The sequence below is a fragment of the Scyliorhinus torazame genome, chromosome 2 (assembly GCF_047496885.1).
Source record: "Scyliorhinus torazame isolate Kashiwa2021f chromosome 2, sScyTor2.1, whole genome shotgun sequence".
NCBI classification, from domain to species: Eukaryota; Metazoa; Chordata; class Chondrichthyes; order Carcharhiniformes; family Scyliorhinidae; genus Scyliorhinus; species Scyliorhinus torazame.
The window spans coordinates 63811567-63831301 of record NC_092708.1 but is presented as its reverse complement, the minus strand read 5'-3'; the positions used below and the strand labels follow the sequence as shown (position 1 = coordinate 63831301).

General features: G+C 45.5%; 1 protein-coding gene across 2 annotated transcripts in view; it reads right to left on the bottom strand.

Moving 5' to 3' along the window:
• Positions 1–19735, bottom strand: part of LOC140388121 (von Willebrand factor D and EGF domain-containing protein) — a 455711-nt gene that overhangs the window by 197360 nt on the left and 238616 nt on the right. For both annotated transcript variants that reach the window (XM_072471788.1, XM_072471798.1), the window contains one exon: positions 17719–18656. In XM_072471788.1, coding sequence (XP_072327889.1) covers positions 17719–18656 — 938 coding nt within the window. The remainder of the gene's footprint in view (positions 1–17718; positions 18657–19735) is intronic.

Genomic DNA, 19735 nt, shown 5'->3' with positions numbered 1-19735 from the left:
CTCCCCGTGTCTGCGTGGGTTTCCTCCGGGTGTTCCGGTTTCCTCCCACAGTCCAAAGACGTGCAGGTTAGGTGGATTGGCCATGATAAATTGCCCTTAGTGACCAAAAGGGTTAGGAGGGGTTATTGGGTTATGGGGACAGGGTGGAAGTGAGGGCTTAAATGGACTCGATGGGCCGAATCGCCTCCTTCTGCACTATATGTTCTATAACCCGAGGTCCTTCCTCCTGCTCCTCCATTTGTTGCGCCTCGCCCCCCCCTTCCCGACCTCCTCCTCATCCAAGGAGATGTCATGCTTTTCCATTTCCTCCTGATCCAGGTGGTCTTCCCACAGCAGAGCCAAGTTGCGGGGAGCACAGCAGACCAAAATTATGCAGGACATTCTCTGGGGGTTGTATTAGAGGGCACCCCGCCCCAACCCCCAACGTCTGACCGGTCCAGGCAGCGGAACAGCATCTTCAGCTGCCCAATCGCCTGTTCGACCAGCCCGCAGTTGAAGAATGAGCCGTGTTGTATCAAGGCTCTGCCTCAGTTTATTATGCCGCCTCCTTATTGGGTACCCCTTCCTTATTGGGGAGCCTTCCTTCCAGACGTTTCTCTCCCTCAAACACGTCTGAGATCTACAAGCACCCCAAGATGTAACGATCATGGACGCTCCCTGGGAAATGGGCACACACTTACCATGATTCATCTTATGTGTCGTAGACACTCTGCATGTTAAATGGAATCCATTGCAGTTCAAACTGGCACTGCATGATTCCATGGAGACCACAGAGCCACATGGATGCAGTCTATCACACCCTGAATCTGGACTATGCCCGCTGACCAGGTGAAGCCCAAAGTCCTGGCATCTTGGCTCTCTTGGTCCCAGTCCAAGTTGACATACATATGGGCCTTTGCAAAAAAAGCATCTGTCACGTCCCCAATTCATTTGTGTGCGACTGACTGGGAGATCACCTGTGCTGCTCTGAAACAAGCCGCTCGCATAGAAGTTCAGAGCTGCCATCACTTCAAGGGCCCAGGACAGTGGGTGTCCTCCCACTGCATGTGGTGCCAGTTCTTGCAGGACATGGCAAAGTTAATCCTTCATCCCCGGGACAAGCAAAGTCTTCTCTGGCACTGTGGTTTCAACATCTGTAGATTGGATATCCGACATTGGAAGACTCTTTGGCTGTAGTCTCAAACAGGGCTGTTCCTTCTTTTCTTAAAAATTATAAATTTAGAGTACCCAATTCATTTTTTCCAATTAAGGGGCAATTTAGCATGGCCAATCCACCTAACCTGCACATCTTTTGGGTTGTGGGGGCGAAACCCACGCAAACACGGGGAGAATGTGCAAACTCCACACGGACAGTGACCCAGAGCCGGGATCGAACCTGGGATCTCGGCGCCGTGAGACAACAGGGCTAACCACTTGCGCCACCGTGCTGCCAGGGCTGATCCTTCTGTCATGATGCTCCCAGAACATCGATGGGCCCAGCCTCCCTACAGTCCCCCCCACCCTCTCCCCAGCAGGCACTGGTCCTGACCACATGCAGTGGCACATCTCATTCTCTGCAAATGCTCCATCGGAGGTGGTAGAGATATTAATTCGACAGAATCATGCACTAAAAAGAGAAGAAGACCAAAGTGAGTGGTGAGAATTCCTGGGAAAGCCCTGGTACTCAGTCCTCTCGTCCTCAGGGGCCTCCATGCATGCACTTCCCTCTTAGTGAGTGCCTCTCCACTGGGCCTCACACTCTCCCTTCTCACAGTGACATATCCCCACACCTGTCCCTCTCAACTCTACCAGGATTTGGTGCCGGGACCCTTGAGAGTCTCATGGGAACGTTTTTCGCGACACTTCCCCAGCGCCCCTACCCCCCCCCATCCCCCCCCCCCCCCCCAACGTCCACCACTCCTTTCGTTAGGTGACAGGGCTGTTGAGTGGGTACATGAGATCCACGTGTGCATCCTCACGGGGTACCTCAAGGATGCCTCCCGTCCCATCATGCTTATGATGTGCTGAGTGATGATAGACTTCACCATGAAGCCTTGCATTGTGGTTCATATCAGTGTATTTTCTAACTATTTTGTGGGAAAACAATTAAACTAAATTAAACTAATTGAGGGACAAATTAAAAGGGGCAGGCTCTTAAATTTCTACTGCCTTAAACAAAAACAAATGAAATTTAAAGCATCAAATCAAAATGTGTTTAAAAGGGTTGATAAAACACTCCAGACCCTACGGTACCCACTGGGCATGGAAGGCCTCGATGGTTCCCATGGACACCACATTCTTCCTCTCCAGGGACACCTGGCCGCTAATGTAGCCGTGGAAGAGGGGCAGACAGTCGGGTTGGATGACGTGTTCGGTCGCCCGCTGCCTGGGTCTATTTGTGGCAAATTTGGCCAGGCCCAGGAGCAGGTTCACAAGGAGGTCCTCCTCACTCCCCACCCCGTGGTGGTATTGTCACTGGACTAGTAAACCAGCAACCCAGAGTAATATTCTGAGGCCCCGGGTACAAAAAGCCTTCTCTGAACCGGGTGTGCATAGATCAGGAGCATGAGACTGAAGTGCAAACAAAACTGGAATAAGAGGTTTTTCTGAAAACTGGATGCTGTCTAAAACAGCTGACATATGCATGGTCCACTGACTCCATAAAGGCCGCAAAAAGGCAGGCACCTTGGGAGTCCGTGAAACGCTGCAAGCTACAGTTGTATAGGACTGCTGTGTGCAATGCCCTCCACCCCAGATCCCTGAATTTAACAGGTAGGACTCTTCTGTAGACGGACAGCCAGTGGGAGCCTCCACCGCCAGACTGCAACAAGGCGCGCCAAGACGTGCGTGGGCGACGGGTGGGCCAAAGAATGAAGGGTGTGCAGCAGCAGCCCATACAGGAAACCACTCTGTGCAGTGTGAACACACAGAGGGATTTTCCGCGAGGCGGCTAGGGCTTTGGGGCTCCAGCTCCTGAGGCAGGTTTCGGGGTTTGGGGCCAATGTGAAATTCTGGCCAAGCAGGGGTATGCTTTTGACTGCAATCAGCAGCATTAAATATGGCTATGCAGATTTCATTGGCACAATTGGCTTGTTACGTAACTGGCAATACATTCTTGCTGGTTCTATCCCATAACTTGTACTGATATTACAAAGAACAAAGAAATGTACAGCACAGGCCCTCCAAGCCCATGCCGACCATGCTGCCCGACTAAACTACAATCTTCTACACAAATTCTACACAACTATTAGCACAGCATTTGCATGAACTTTGAGCAGATTACCATCTTGATTGTAGGAACAACACCCAAAATAAACGTCTCATCGTATTTAACAAGAATCCAGAGTGTGGGCACCTCCATATCTTTTTTCTTTGCGGCAACAAAGAAATATAACAGGCAAGAAAACTGGCAGGATTCAGGCAGAAAAATTGCTGGAAATGTTTTTATCGACTAATTGCGGGACGGCATCGGAAGCAATGGAAGATTATCGGGACCACACTCGCACACACACAAATGTCGGGCGAAGCACTTCCGCCAATGTGAGGGTACAACAAAAGTTTTCTACAGCATCTATGAGTAAGAAGACGGGACAGCTGGGGAAGACTTTCTTGCATTGAAGTGAGTGAGATCTGGGCTGCAGGGCCCACGCACGTGGTGAAGCTACACAGTCTGCGGGGAACAGGGATTTCCAAGTCTGCTGACTGCACAGGCCACTGCTCGGTTGAAAAGTTGAAACACCCGGACATAAAGAGGAAAGATTTCCTCATTGCCTGTTCAAGGGATTGTTTGTGCCATGCTATCCAACACAGTCAGAAGGGAGAAAGTGTAAAACCTAGGATTCACGATCCAAAAGTAGTGGGAAAAACAGGTGCCATATACGCATTTGAGGAGGATTATGAAACATGGAATTCATAGAATTTACAGTGCAGAAGGAGGCCATTCAGCCCATCGAGTCAGCACCTCCACCCTACCCCCGTAACTCAGTAGTCCCAGCTAACCTTTTTTGGACACTAAGGGCAATTTAGCATGGCCAATCCACCTAACCTGCACATCCTTAGACTGTGGGAGTAAACCGGTGCACCCGGAGGAAACCCACGCAGACACAGGGAGAACATGCAGTCTCTGCACAGACAGTGACCCAAACCGGGAATCGAACCTGGGACCCTGGAGCTGTGAAACAATTGTGCTATCCACTGTACTGCCCCTTAGAGGGGTTTTCTTTCCTAAATCATTATTGATTCAGAGACATTTTGGTTCCACTGCCGTATTCAGGAAGAAGGTGAAACTAATTCAGAGCTTACAGCATCTTTAAGAAGATTAACTAGATATTGTGAATTTGGCATAATACTTGATGATACACTCAAGCTCGGCTGGATTGTGGATTATGCAGTGAAGGTATTCAGAGGAAGCTGCTTAGTGTCAGTGATTTAACTTTGAAAGCTGCTGTTGGAGTTGCCATATCTATGGAGCTTGCAACAAGAGAAGCTTCAGTGTTAGGGGCTGGTGCAAAGATCCATAAAACGGTTACTTCAAGGAACAGAGCTGCAAACAGGTGCAACCATGTCACTGTTGTACACAGGTTGGACACTCAGAGGGGGAATGCTGGAGTAAATCGTATACATGCATGAACTGTGGTAAGAAGAGCCATATTGCCAAGGCGTGTGGGCTCAGAAAACCGCTACACCAAGAAAGTGCATGGAACAATAAAGATAAACAATCTAATCATGTCTACAAATTAACGGATGGAAGCTGATGATCGCTCAAAAGACAATGAAACCGAGCGATTGTAAGAGCTAAAGCTAGGTGTCTTATCAATGCAGGGTGATCAACAATGCTTCTGGGCATGTACAAAACTTGAAGGTCATGAAATTAAAATGGAAGTGGATATGAGTGCAGCAGTATCGTTAATACCTGAAACAATTTATCATTAAAAGCTGGGGTATCTGCCTTTAAAACCATAAAATGTGATCCGAAGGATGCACACTGAAGAGGTTACATGATTAAAAGGATGCATTATGGTGAAAGTAGAAGCAAATGGGCAAACAGCAAAGTTGCCTCTTCACGTTGTCCGTGGAAACCTTCCCACTCTATTTTGCAGAGCATGGTTGGCCGAACTGGGAAACAGTCAATCAATTAGTGGATTTCAAAGACCAACCTGCAGCAACTTCTGAAAGAGTATGAGAAGGTCTTTCAAGCTTCACTAAGCTCTATGGTTGGAGTTGAAGTACACATAAAAATCAAGCCAGACAGCACACACAAATGTTTCAAAGTTAGAACCGTACCATACTCTATCAAGCCTAAAGTTGAAGAAGAAGTAAACAGGTTAGCAAGAGCAGGAATTATCGAAGCTGTTGTTACAAGTGATTGGGCAACATCAATCGTTCCTGTATTAAAACAAGATGGTTCAATGGGAATTAGTGGAGAGTTTAAAACTATTATTAACCCAGTTTTGTGTGTAGATCATTATCCACTGCCACTGATTGGAGACTTGATTGCTGGACCTTTTAAAGGGCAGAAATTCAATAAACTTGATCTGTCGCAGCCATATCTGGAGATGAATGTGGTTAATGAATCATAGCCACTGCTTACTATAGTGATGCACAAAGATCTATTTCATTACAAAATACTTTTTTTTGGAATATCTGCACCGTTTAAAGATCCATGGATCAAATTCTGAGCGGGTTGAATGGAGTACAATGTTCAACTGAACAAGGAACATTTGACGAATTTGGAAGCTACACTGAAGTGGTACAGAGCCACAATCTGAGAGTTAACAGGAAAAAGTCTGATCTTTTCAAGTCAGCCATAAATTAGCTTGGTTAGATCATCGACAAAGATGGTTTACACAAAGAACCAAAGAAAATGTCAGCAATCTTAGAAGTACCACGTCCTCAAAATGTGACACAATTAAGGTTGTTTTTAGGATTGATCAATTATTATGGTAAATTTGTGCTGAATTTAGAAATACGATTGAAGCCTTTACACATCTTGCAATGTGTGAAACAGGCATGACACTGATCAGAAGAATGTGAACAATGAAGTAAATAATAATAATCTTAATTGTCACAAATAGGCTTACATTAATACTGAATGAAGTTACTGTGAAAAAAACCCTAGTCGCCACATTCCGTCGCCTGTTCAGATACACAGAGGGAGAATTCAGAATGTGCAAATTAGCTAAATTCAGAATGTCCAAATTACCTAACAGCATGTCTTTTGGGACTTGTGGGAGGAAACTGGAGCACCCAGAGAAAACCCACGCAGACATGGGAAGAACGCGTATGCTCCACACAGACAGTGACAGTAAAAGATGCTGTTGCTCTTTTTAGCCTTAGTTTACTTTATTCTAATTCTGTCACCTTTGCTCATGAGTTGCCAGGTATCTTTCTGATACCACCACGTGGTTCAAGTCCAAGTAATGATTAATAATGCAACACACCGCTTAGTAAGAATCAAATCAACGATCATTTATCATATACAGCAATAAATACTTATACAATAACCCTACTTCTAGACTACTACCTACCACTAAAGGCCAATACTTAACTTTGGAGATGGCCCACCAGGTCAGGGAAACGAATGGTCTATCGAATTGGGTCTGGGCCTGCGGGATTCAAAGCTGGTACAAGTCGATAGTCAGGAGCGCCTATCTGGTAGCGATCGCTGGAGTAACACTTACAGTTTTCTTTGTCGAAGGGTCTCGAAGGTTGCGAGCAGGAAGAGAAGGGTTGATCTGAACTTGGCCCCCATTTTTATAGTTCCCAGGGGCTTCCCGCCTCTCGGGGCGGACCTCGTACCTGGTTCCAAGTGATTGGACTTGGTCCCAATCACTTGGTTCGATATGCTCCAATAATGGGGCGATTCCTTGATCGGGGGGTGGTCTCTACCTTCCTTTGTGTCAGCCCCTGTTGGCGCCGAAAGGTCTGGATCGGCTTTATGTTGCTAATGTGCAGCAATTGTTCCCGGGGATGGCTGCTTAGTATGCAGATGGCTGGGTTGTTGTGATGTTAATGGCTGCAGGTATCGGTCGGGGTCGACTTCCTCAGAGGCGAATCCACTGTTTTACCTACAGCTGTCCGTTTGAGTCCTGTTGGCTGATTTTCCCATCAGCCTCTTTCGTTCGCCATTTTAGATCGGGGTTTGACCATTCTAATCGGGAATCAGCCATTTTAGGTGGCTACAATGCTTTACTGAAATCAGAGTGGTTGTTCATTATAATCCAAAAATGAAGTTGCAATTAGCTTGCGATGATTCACCCTATGGGATTGGTGCAGTCGCATCACACATTATATCTTCGGATTCTGTTTCAGACGACTTTTCAATGCCTATGGTGACAAATACTGAAATAACTACTCAAGAAGCCCCAAGAAAGGAATGAGAACACTTCTGAGATCATAAGTCGACAAGTTCAAGCGGGTCAAGGATGCCGAATTCTACCAAAAGATCCACCACAGAGACTGTCTCATTGAATTGTGTATAAGCATGGAAATAACATATCAAGGGATCTGTTGTGTAAATGAGGATTGTTGTCATTTCACCAGTGAGGTAAAGGAGGGAATATGTTCTTCCTGGTTCTGAATCACGTGATGTGTAATGACATCAGCAGAGTATTTCAGCGGGCTTTGAGCAGATCACCATGTTGCTTGAGCAACATCCTTAATGTGCTTGTAAAGAACCCAGAGTGTGGGAAACTCCATTCCTTTTCTTTTAGCGGCAACAAAGAAATGTAACAAGGGTGAGCTAGCATATCAGGCAGATTATTTCGTCTTGAGGCAGATGAGGTACAGCTGACTAGAGTGAAGCCTGAAATTAGCATGACAAGTACAAACCTAGAGTGTATCCAAATTCTTCCATTTCACAGCCCTACACGCTAATCCCTGATAGACAAACTTCCCAAGACAAGTGGAACGGAAATTCAATAGAGCTTAACCCCATGGTCCTCAAAGTAGTACCCCAATGGGGTTCTACTCACAGTTCAATTGTGCTTCCCCTCATGAGGCAGGGATGAAACACATTCCTGAGAGCCCCTCTCTGCCTTGCAGTCAGGGCTCTCATGGGACCCCACCCACGAACGTCACAGTCACCTGCAGTGCTGACCCTCTGCATTCACCACCTCCCACCCACTTTCCAGCTCCCACTAAGGAAGAGCACTCCTTCAGCAGCGATTTAGGCACAAACCCAGCAAGGAAGGCACAGGAAACAATGCCCGCATGCCGAGGACCAGACCCCCTTAATGCTAGGGGCACCCCAACGTGAATGGAAGGTAGGGCCTGCTAGAGGCCCCTCCCCCAAGATTGAGCAATGGAACCCCAGCCTCAGGTTGGATTTATCTGTCTCCCCCACGTCCTCTCCAGTGTATCCTGAGCAGTGAAGAGACTGGTGAATCACGGCTGCCTAAGTGCTCACCTCCGATATCCCCCTTAGAGGTGAGGCAGCCAGATTCGCGTTTGTATGAACCTGATTGATTGATTGATTGATTTATTGTCACATGTACCGAAAGTACAGTGAAAAGTATTTTTCTGCAGCCAAAGGAACGTACACAATACGTACATAGCAGGCAAAAAGAATAATCGACAGAGTACATTGACAAATAGTACATCGACTAAAAGTGAACGTTGAAAAGAGATAAAAGAAAAGGGTCTGGGTGAGAGAGCTCGCAGGGAGTCGCCATGCTCCGGTGCCATCTGGATTTTTGTTGTAAATGATGCTGCAATTCTGTAAGGAGGGAAGGTCTGGAAAGAGTGCTCAGTAATTACAGGCAGTTTCTGGGATCCCATGGCATGATTCGCACTGCTCCACCAGAGAGGGAGGGGGTGAAAATTTCCAAATCCCAATCACGCCAGAGAGAATCGCGTTTTTCGATTCCGCATCTTGAGCCCATGGCGCATTTCCCATGGGCTGAGAATGTGGGCTCAAAATCACCTCTGTCTCAACTCCACCTTCCAGTCCACTACCCGTATTGCTTGGTTCACTGACAGACCAAAAATCTACTTTTCTCAGCCGCAAACAGATTCAACAATGGAGCATCCAAAACCCTCTGAGATAAAGAATTCCAAAGAGTCACAAAGTTCTGAGTGATGAAATTTCTCATCTCAGTCTGAAATGGTCAGCCCTTGTTTTGAGCAGTGCTCGCGGGCTCTAGATTCAATGGAAACAACCTATGAGTCTACACAATTAGACCCCTTCAAAATCTTGTGCTGGATTCTCCCAAAATGAGACTATGTCCCCACATCGGCGGAAAAACAGTGGAGCTTTACTTCAGAAATTCCTTCCAAAAAGTTGAACAAATTCAATGACCTGCAAGGGGTTACCAGGGAAGCGGAATGAATCACGCAGCTTTAGCTGCGGATACGGGTCCCCGCAATTCCGGTTCGGGGTCCGCGCATGCGGACAGCGCGGCCGCTGTGCTCCATGGCGGACTCGGACAGCGGAGCCACACCAGAAAAGACCTCCCGATCGGCCGTGCGCCAAAGCCTCAACCCACGCAGTTAATCGCCAGCCACCTGTAAGACGCCCCCTGGTCTCCGATTCACCCGCCCCCGACCAGGGCGGCGCGGACTGTGTCCGCAGTCGCCACGGCAGCATCCCGGCCGTCAATAGGTGGTTAGTCCCACGCCGTTGGAAACTCGGCTGATCGGAGCGGAGGATTGCTGAGCAGGTCTCTGGCAATGGGCCCTCGGCTGCGCGGCGTACTCCGCGGTGACACCGATTTTTGGTCCCAGAGAATCGCCGAACTGGCGCCGGGACTGATTACGGCATGAAAGTGGATTCTCGGCCCCCGCGCTGACCGCAATTACGGCGCGGAGCTGCAGAGAATCCAGCCCCTTATATTTCAATGACGTCACCACTTCTAAACCCCAGACTACAGGAGGGAGATAAATCACTTGGTTGCATGGTGTACCAAAAACAATCTCTCTATAAATGGTGGAAAGACCAAGGAACTGATCATCGACTTCAGGAAGCATAGCACGACACACACTCCCGTCTGCATCAATGGCTCCGAACTGGAGATGGTCGATAGCTTTAGGTTCGTGGGGTCACCATCACCAACAGTCTGTCCTGGTCCACTCACGTTGATGCAACAGTCAAGAAAGCCCAACAACGTCTCTACTTCCTACAGAAGCTAAAGAAATTTGGCATGTCTGCATCGACTCTCACAAACTTCTACAGGTGTGCGATAGAAAGCATCCTATCCGGCTACATCATAGCCTGGTATGGCAACTGCTCGGTCCAAGATCGCAAGAAACTGCAGAGTGTGGTGAACTCAGCCCAACGCATCACACAAGCTTGCCCACATTGATTCTGTATACACCTCCCGCTGCCTCAGGAAGGCAGACAGCATTATCAGAGACCTCTCCCACCAAGGCATTGCCTTCTTCCAGACCCTTCCATCAGGCAGAAGGTACAGAAGTCTGAAGACTCGCATATCCAGACGTAGGAACAGCTTCCTCCCCACAGCTACAAGACTCCTCAGTCTCCCCCTCGGACTGATCTAAAGCCCATCTACACTATTCCCTTATCATCCATATGTTTATCCAATGACCATTTAAATGCCCTTAATGTTGGCGAGTCCACTACTGTTGCAGGCAGGGCATTCCACGTCCTTACTACTCTCTGAGTAAAGAACCTACCTCTGACATCTGTCCTATATCTATCTCCCCTCAATTTAAAGCTATGTCCCCTCGTACTAGACATCACCATCCGAGGAAAAAGGCTCTCACTGTCCACCCTATCTAATCCTCTGATCATCTTGTATGCATCAATTAAGTCACCTCTTAACCTTCTTCTCTCTAACGAAAGCAGCCTTAAGTCCCTCAGCCTTTCCTCATAAGATCTTCCCTCCATACCAGGCAACATCCTGTTAAATCTCCTCTGCACCCATTCCAATGCTTCCACATCCTTCCTATAATGCGGCAACCAGAACTGCACACAATACTCCAAATGCGGCCGCACCAGAGTCCTGTACAGCTGCAACATGACCTCATGGCTCCGAAACTCAATCCCTCTACCAATAAAAGCCAACACACCGTACGCCTGCTTAACAACCCTATCAACCTGTGTGGCAACTTTCAGGGATCAATGTACATGGACACCGAGATCTCTCTGCTCAACCACACTACCAAGAATCTTACCATTAGCCCAGTACTCTGTCTTCCTGCTACTCCTTCCAAAATGAATCACCTCACACTTTTCTGCATTAAACTCCATGTTGCTTATTCTTTTGTCTACTATGTACGTACTGTGTACGTTCCCTTGGCTGCAGAAAAATACTTTTCACTGTACTTCGGTACATGTGACAATAAATCAAATCAAATCAAATCACAGAGTACCTGCCCAATTTACTCAGCCTCTTATCATACGGCAACCCTCTTATTGCTTCCTTATCTTGTACTCCAGTCCTCTTGCAATAAAGGCCAACATGCTATTTTACTTTTTAACTGCTTGCTTTACCTGTATTCTACAGTTTGTGTTCCTTGCATGAATATTCTCAAGTCTCTCTGAACTTCAACATTTAAGTTCCTGGTGCCCCAGCATGACATTTGGGGTGGGCCCGAGAATCCCTCTGGGACGTTCCCACATAAGGGTTTACCCAGCAATTGACTAAAGGAGTTAAAGATTGTATCAAATTGAAAGAAAAAGTGTACAATTCTGCAAAGTTGAGTGGCTAGTCAGAAGATTGGACAGAGTATAAAGAACAGCAAAGACTGACTAAAAGGATGTCGAATTGGTGTTCGAGAGAAAGCAAGCTGGAAGCACCAACACAAATAGTGAGCCTTTCTGCAGGTATTTAAAAAGGAAAAGAGTAAGCAAGGTGAGCATCGGTCCTTGAGACAGTGAGAATGGGGAAATAATCCTGGCAAATAAGGAAATGTCAGAAAAGTGAACATATATTGATCACCTGTCTTCACTTTAGAGGATATATATAATGTACCAGAAAAGATTGTGAATCGTTAAAGGGAGGAACTGTAAACAATTATAATCACCAGAAAAGTATTGGAACTGAAAGCTGGCAGCACTATACGCCATATGCTGCACCCGATGCCTATGTCTTGTATTCACATTGTGTATTTATCATGGGCGGGATTCTCCCAACCCAGGGCGGGGCCGGTGTATCCCCGCAACCGGCGCGAGCCGCGCCATGCCGCCCCAACGCCGGCATGCGATTCTCCGCAGAATGGAGAATCGGCACCATTGGCGCCAGCGTGGTTGGCACGGCGCCGGTCGCGGGCCGCTCTACGCGGCTGGCCCGCCGACTCCCGGCCTGGGATGGTCCGGATGGCCGTCGTGAAAACGCTGAGTCCCGCCGGCGCCGTTCACAGCTGCTCTCAGCCGGCGGGATCTCGGCGTGGAAGGGTCGGGGGGGGGGGGGGCGCCAGTGGGGGGGGAGGGGGGTCCGACCCCAGGGGGGGGGGGGGGGGCCTCCGATGTGGCCTGGCCCGTGATCGGGGCCCATCGATCGGCGGCCGCCCTCTCTGGCTGGGAGCCTCCTTTCCTATGCGCCGGCCCCTGTAGTCCTGCGCCATGTTGCGCGGGGCCGGCGTGTTGAAGGAAGGCACTGTGCAGGTGCGGATCCCGCGGCGCCCAGTTCGCGCCGGGATCAGCAGCCGGAGCGACGTTAACCGCTCCAGTGCCGTGCTGGCTCCCTGTAGGGGCCAGAATTAGTCGTGGGGTCTGCCCGTTCGCGCTTCAGTCTCGGGTCTTAAAATAAGTAGCTAGTGAGATAATAGATTCATTGGTTTTAATTTTCCAAAATGTCCTAGATTCTGGAAAGGTCCCATCATATTGAAAAATAGTGAATGTGACTCCTCCGTTCAAGAAAGGATGGAAACAGCAAGCAGGAAACTACAGGCCAGATGACATCTGTTATAAGGAAATTGCTGGAACCTGTCATTAAAGAGGTTAAAGCAGGACACTTAGAAAATCTCAATTTAATCAAGCCGAGTCATCATGTTTTTTGAAAGGGATATCACGTTTGACTAATTTATTGTAGTTATTTGAGGAAGTACCAAATAATGCGGATAATGGAAAACCTGTGGATGTGGTGCACTTAGATTTCCAGAAGCCATTTGACGAGGTACCATATCAAAGATTACAATGTATAATTAGGGCTCATGGCGTTCGTGATAACATACTAGCATGGATAGAGGAAGCAGAGAGTAGAGATAAATGGTCTTTTCAGGTTGTGACAACTAGATTGCCACAGGGATCAGTGCTGGGGCCTCAATTATTTACAATTTATAGCAATAACTTGGAAGAAGGGACTGAATGTATGGTTGCTAAATTTGCTTAAGACTGAAGGATACCTGGGAAGTGAGCTGTGAAGAGGATGTAAGGTGTCTGCAAAGGGTCATTGATAGGTTAAGTGAGGGCCCAAAAATTTGTCGGCTAGAGTATAATTTGGAAAAATGGGAAGTTGTCCACTTTAGCAGGAAGAATAGAAAAGCAGCACGCTATTTTAGTTGAGTGATTGCAGAACTCTGAGTTACAGAGGGATCTGGGTGTCATGGTACATGAATCAGCAAAGGTTAGTATGTAGGTACAGCAAATGATTAGGACGGCAAGTGTAATGTTGTCACTTATGGCAAGGGGAATATAACAGTAAGGATGTTTTGCTACAGTTGTACAGCTCTGGTCTCCTTATTTAAGAAAGGATATAAATGCATTACAGGCAGTTCAGAGACGACTCACATGTGGGGATATCTTACGAAAAGAAGCTGGACATACTGGGCCTGTATCGATTGGCATTTAGAAGATTGATGCTGATCTTACTACAACATCTAGGCCGAAATCAAAAGGCTGTGGTCAGTAAATCCTGCGAGATGTCGCAATCTGGACCCGCCCACAGGTCTAGATAATCTGCATATTAAAGGTAGCGGGGTATTTCTTGGCACTGTGAGTGCCGGGAATCATCCGGCAAAATGCGCTTCACACGGGACTGTTTCATTTCCATTAAATCGCGCCCAAAGATCCTGAGGGGACTTGGCAAGGTGGATTCTGAAATGATAGATGCAATCTAATGGCCTCGTCACACCCTACTTGATGACTCGACAAGACCGTTTAATCACACAAGAGGCCTCCTGTTAAATTCCTGTTTATTTCCTTTGTTCCCATTTATTAAAGCTGGAGGGGGAGGGGGGTTGAAGGGCAGGTATGAAGGGGCCTCATAAAGGTTGGGGCGGTGAAGATATGGGTCCCGAAAGGGGGGGGGGGTCGGAAAGGGGGGGTGGGGAGGCTGAAAAAGGAGGGTGCCCTCAATGACCCCAAAGCGGGCTGTCCTCACTTTGGGGATGGGTTAATGCCCATAAGTATGGGGGGTGTCATTGACCATGGGTGGGGGACCCTAGAGCTCACCTACAGTTTGGGGCATCCTTTGAAATGGCGGCCCGGTCTCCCTGGCGAGTTCAGCTCCCATTGCTGAGTTTGGGCTTGACCGGGAAGAAACTCCCCATAGGCCCATAACTGACTAAGTGTGGGTGAATACCGGTGTGGATCTCAACCAAAAGACCAGTGGGAAACACCTTCCCAAACTTGCCCAAAGTGACCTTTAGAAATGTTTTGGTTGAATCCGCCTTATTTTGCTTACATTCAGCTGGATGGAACATTTCAGCTAGGTGCCCTGATGCAACAAGTCTTACTCTGCACCGCCCAGCACTTAGTGTGGGCACCAGAGAGATCAGAAGCCTCTACATTGATGAAAACCTCATACACTGGGTAGCATCGTGGTGATTGCCTATCTTCTGGGTCTATTCTATCCAATTGATAATTTTAGCAAACTACTGTTATATTACTGAATTGTAATATAAATATTACTCATTTGTCTTGCCGAGTTGTATTGAATTCTGATGATAAACAGTCAAAGTCTTCCAGATGATGACAAATTATTTACTGAGTAATAAAATAATATACTTGTGAGTTCTTTCACTTTAATACTTTGACTGGTAAAACAAATAAGTAAGATTAGATTAAACTAACAATTATGATAATACACTGCACTCTGATCTGGTCACGTCTTCACTCTAGCTGTCCAACACACACGCACTAACTAAAGAAAGAGCGGGAAACTCCTTATATAGCTCCTGTTAGTGTTGTCATCCAGTGATCATTGGTCTGTACTGACTGCACATTAACTAAACATGTATTAACATATACAGAGATCACTACAACTACTTCATCCAAACATATAAAACCTCAAGGAATTACATGCACTTAATTTGTACATTGTACGTTTAATATATTCACAGTTAGTTGCGTTTGCTAGACACGCATTCCAAATATTCTTTATTAAAACTCTTTATTGACATGAGCTTGCTATATAAAAGCTATCTACATATACTTTTGGATAACTTTACTCCAAAGATACTGGTATGAATTAATGGATGAACACAGAGGATTAGACATGTAGCACTCCAAATAAAACAGAACTGTTCTGTCAAATCACATTACCTCACACAACAAATTGTCTTTTTGCTGCAATCGAACAGTTTTTGTTCATTCATGTGCAACAGTAAGCAAGTTTCTCAACTTAAATACGTTGTGCGTGTATGAGATTTTACACATTTCATTCAATGATGACACCCTTGTTTTGCAGGCCTCCTGAGGGCTACAAGATGACAAATGCCTGAACTTTGGGATGGTTCTGTACATTTAAATTCCAGCCACATCATCTAATGCTGCAGCAGTGGATGGGACAATGGCAGGTTGCCTCTGTAGGGCAGGAAGCCCACAGGAAGCATGTCACGCAGATAAACTCTGGCCAGAAACTCGATTAGTATTAAGGTGTCATTGGAAGTGTGGGCAAAAATGTCACCCTGCTGGAACATTGCCATGGGAGGAGAAAGAGGTTCACTTTTCAACAAAATAACATTCAGCTGGCTTTCAAGTGGCTAAAGGCAATACGCTCTCATTAGAACATTCAAATCTCTTGCCACACTGCTTCAAGGCAGGATTTTATTTGCCTCCTGATCTTCACTGCATTTTCAAAAGCCAGCTGATGGCTCCTCTCCACAAGCACTATTTTAGTTTTCCATCATTAAACTCTCACCGGCCTTTTGTTCAAATGCTCCTCTCCATAGCGTTAGGGGAAATATACAGTATATACACATGGTTCATTTTCCTACATCCAACCTTCTAATACTGGGCTTCCATCCACTCACCCAACTGCTGCGCCACACCGAACCGAATGCCACAACAAAATCCCTACCTGTCTTGTCTCTGTTCTCTCATCACAACAGTTTAATAGAAATTGAGTAATGGTGCAAAAATGTAAGGCATGCGTTCCCAAATGCATGTTACTGAAAGAGAATCAATTTGCAGCATGTTGGGATGGAGCCAAGCTTCTGATGCATTTGAACTTCACATTAACATTTCTTGAAAGGCATTTAACCAACACCAGCTGCCAGCCTTGGAAAAATCACAAATAGCTATGTGAAGCTGAATACATTAGAAGTTCTCAACAGGAACTGCTGCCCAGGTATCAAATAGTCTCAGGTAAAGCCCACATATCTAAAAAGACAACATCTGTTCTATCCAACAGAGAGCAAAGGTTTTACTTGTGTGCAAGCAGAGCTCAGGTTTTCTTCCAGTAGGGTCAGTCTACTCTTTTCTTTTATGTAAGAGATTATAGCTTCAGCATATATCAATGTGAAACTGAAATCATCTAAAGCCATGGCAAACACTATATTGGCAAAAGAAATATATAATGGATGACCAGATTTATTTTCAACACAAACAGAAGATGATACTAGAGTAACATGTTACATTTCTGAGAAGTGCTACCAAACATCCTTCGTACGAGGTTATACAATAATATCCATTACAATTTGTCGAATATTTAAAATTCTAACTTGCTTGACAGGATGTAATGTGTCATATGTAAAATTGGTTCTTTCTTTGATTAAGACTCTGAGAAGTGCTAAGGCATCACCCCCCACCCTCCCCTTCATCCTTCCCTGTTTTGAGACTGCTTGTCCGATATCCGGACGTTGATGAGACGCAATTTCCTCCAGTTAAACGCCGAGGTGACAGAAGAGTTTCATTCAGCTTTGATGCAATTTGGTTGGTTGAGTGCCAATATTTAATCCAAACATTGGATTTTTTTTTGTCAATTAACTTTTTTCTTTACAACCAAAGCTCAGGTCATTCTGGTCGTACGATGTTTATATTTGACCATTCAAACGACATATTAATGCAAATGATGAATCATGAGATGTGAGAGAGTTGGAAGGCCAACTATTATTCTACATTGATCACACTGAAAACAAATCTGCACATATGTAATAGAAGGAAGTAAGGGGAAGATAAAATCTGAGCCAGAATTCCTGCCTGACCTGAACTTGTGTCATGGAACTAGAATTATGAAACAAGCTAATCTTGGTATTTATTCAAATAGAAAAATATAGAATTAGTGCAAACCAAAGGTTTACATTTCCACAGATGACACCTGTGATTTTCAGCAGCCTAGATTTGGCTCTGATACACTTACAGTCCTGGCAGACTGGTTTATGAGTCAGATCTACTTGAACTTGAACATTTGTCTACTGCAGCATGATCTGCAAAGTATTATCGCCGACAATTGATTGTTCCAGTAAAACAAGCAATTGGAAGAGCCAGCCTGTTTAAAGAGGAATTTGGTTTTGTGAAACTTTAATGAACCTTTAACAGTTGGCACATGAAGTTGTTCCTTGAAGGTCATTGTTCTGTTCAAAAAGTTACATTAATTGAAATACTTTCATGCTTACCATTAGAAATGCTGCAGTCATAGGAGCTGTAGTCATCAAAGCACTGGCAGCCCCACGCTGTACACTGACCATTCCCACTGCACAGATTAGGACATCGGAGAGCTGTAACAATCTCATCAACATGTGGACCAGCTGTTCCATGGGCCCATTTAACCCTATTTTCCAAAAGTTTTCTTTCACATTCATTATTAAGAAATGCCAGCATCCCTTCCTCCCAAGCAAGATCATCTTTAAGTTGCAAGTCTGAAATGCACAGATCCACAGCCTCAATAAGCCTTCTTCCAAGAAGGCCTTGACACACCACACCTATTGTAGAGTTTCTTATGGCTTGTTGGCAAACCTCAAGGGCCTTGGCCGACGTCAATCCACTTGGAGTTGGCCAAGTTGGTTGCACATCAGGCCTGTTCCCTGATAAGTGGTCTTCTGGGAAAAAGTAGGTAAAGCTTTCCAGATCAGTTTGACTTAGGCTCTGGAATGTGAATATTGGTAGGTATTCGTAGTAGCCTTGCCTTTTTAACCTACGCAATGTAACCTTTGGTTCAGCATAATCAACTATGTCTGGCCATCTGGAATATCCCACTGACTGACGAGTAGGAGTAAATAGTTGGCCGTCAGGGCCTTGTGTTTGAACATATTTTAGCCAGTGTGCCTGTCCCTCTGCTTTTTGGGAAGGCTGGGTTACATCATGCCTTTTGAACACTGACAGTTCGGGATTGCTTATGTATTCCGCAGTAATGTCCAAAAAAGGAATCAATGAAGTAAAATCCACATTGTCATAGGCCTGGCACCGAGATGATTGATGAGAATATCCAGTGGCCAACTTGTTAAACGAATGGAGAGACATTGTATATTCCTTCTGACAATTGCAATAATTTCTTCTCTTCTCTCTCACAGAGGGTGGTGGAGTCTTGTCAAACAAACTTTCCCCTGGATGTATTCTAAAACAATCACACCAAGTAAGTTAGATAATAAACATTCTTTTCAAACCACCATTTTGATCCACATATAAACATTTACTTTGAGAATGTATATTCTGTTACTGTGATGACTTTAGATTATTATTTTGGATTAAACTCTAAATTACTGGTAGAAAGCTACTAAAACATTCTACACCTGGTTGGAATATCATCAGGAAGTGTGCATTAGCGCAGTAAGTTCTCACCATCAACAAATGTACATTCGGTGACTGATATTTGTATTACGATAAAGTCATACGAAAGGATACCTCATGTAGTAAAACCGCACCACAGGATGTGCAAAAGCACTAGTAATGTTAAGCAACTCCAACCAGTACAACAGGCTCTTTAGTCTTCATAAATAAACCTAAATAGCTGATGTGTGTGCAGCAACATTATTCACTAACAGCTTATACTGCTGGAACAACCTGAAATTAACTCACTGTGAGTCTGAGTTGTGCAACTATCTGAACTGTAAATTCAATGCACTTAAATGATTGGGTAAACAAGCGTTTACATTGCTGTTAGTATTTGTCCATGTGAATGGTGAACATTAATCCTGAAATAAGGAGCAACATTCATCAATATTGACCAATGGTTTTATGGTGACTGAATTATATTGGCCATGTTTTAAATAATTTACATTTTGTGAAATGTCATGCACATATAAAAAGCTGGAGCTAAAAACATCTTTCATTCGTTACAAATCAATTTCTTAGATTTAGTTTCCTGTCAATTTCACATTGATTTGATAGTTTGTGGCTGCAGAGTAAGGTCTCTCAGAGGTAGCACGTCATGCAAAATGGTCCCAGGTTTGGTCAAAATCTAAGAAAAAGGTGAGAGACTGGAGATATTGGTGTCACCATACATGCTCACAGGAAGTTAATATGTCGGTACAACAAGCAATTAGTGAAGTAAATGATGTAGCGCACAAAGACTCCCGAGAGACGAATAGAGGTGAAGTCGATGAGGCTTTATTAAGCGTGACTCGTTCCCCGCAGTTCAGTAACAGACTGGAGCTGCGGGGAGAATTCCTGGTTCTTATACTCCGCCTTCAGGAC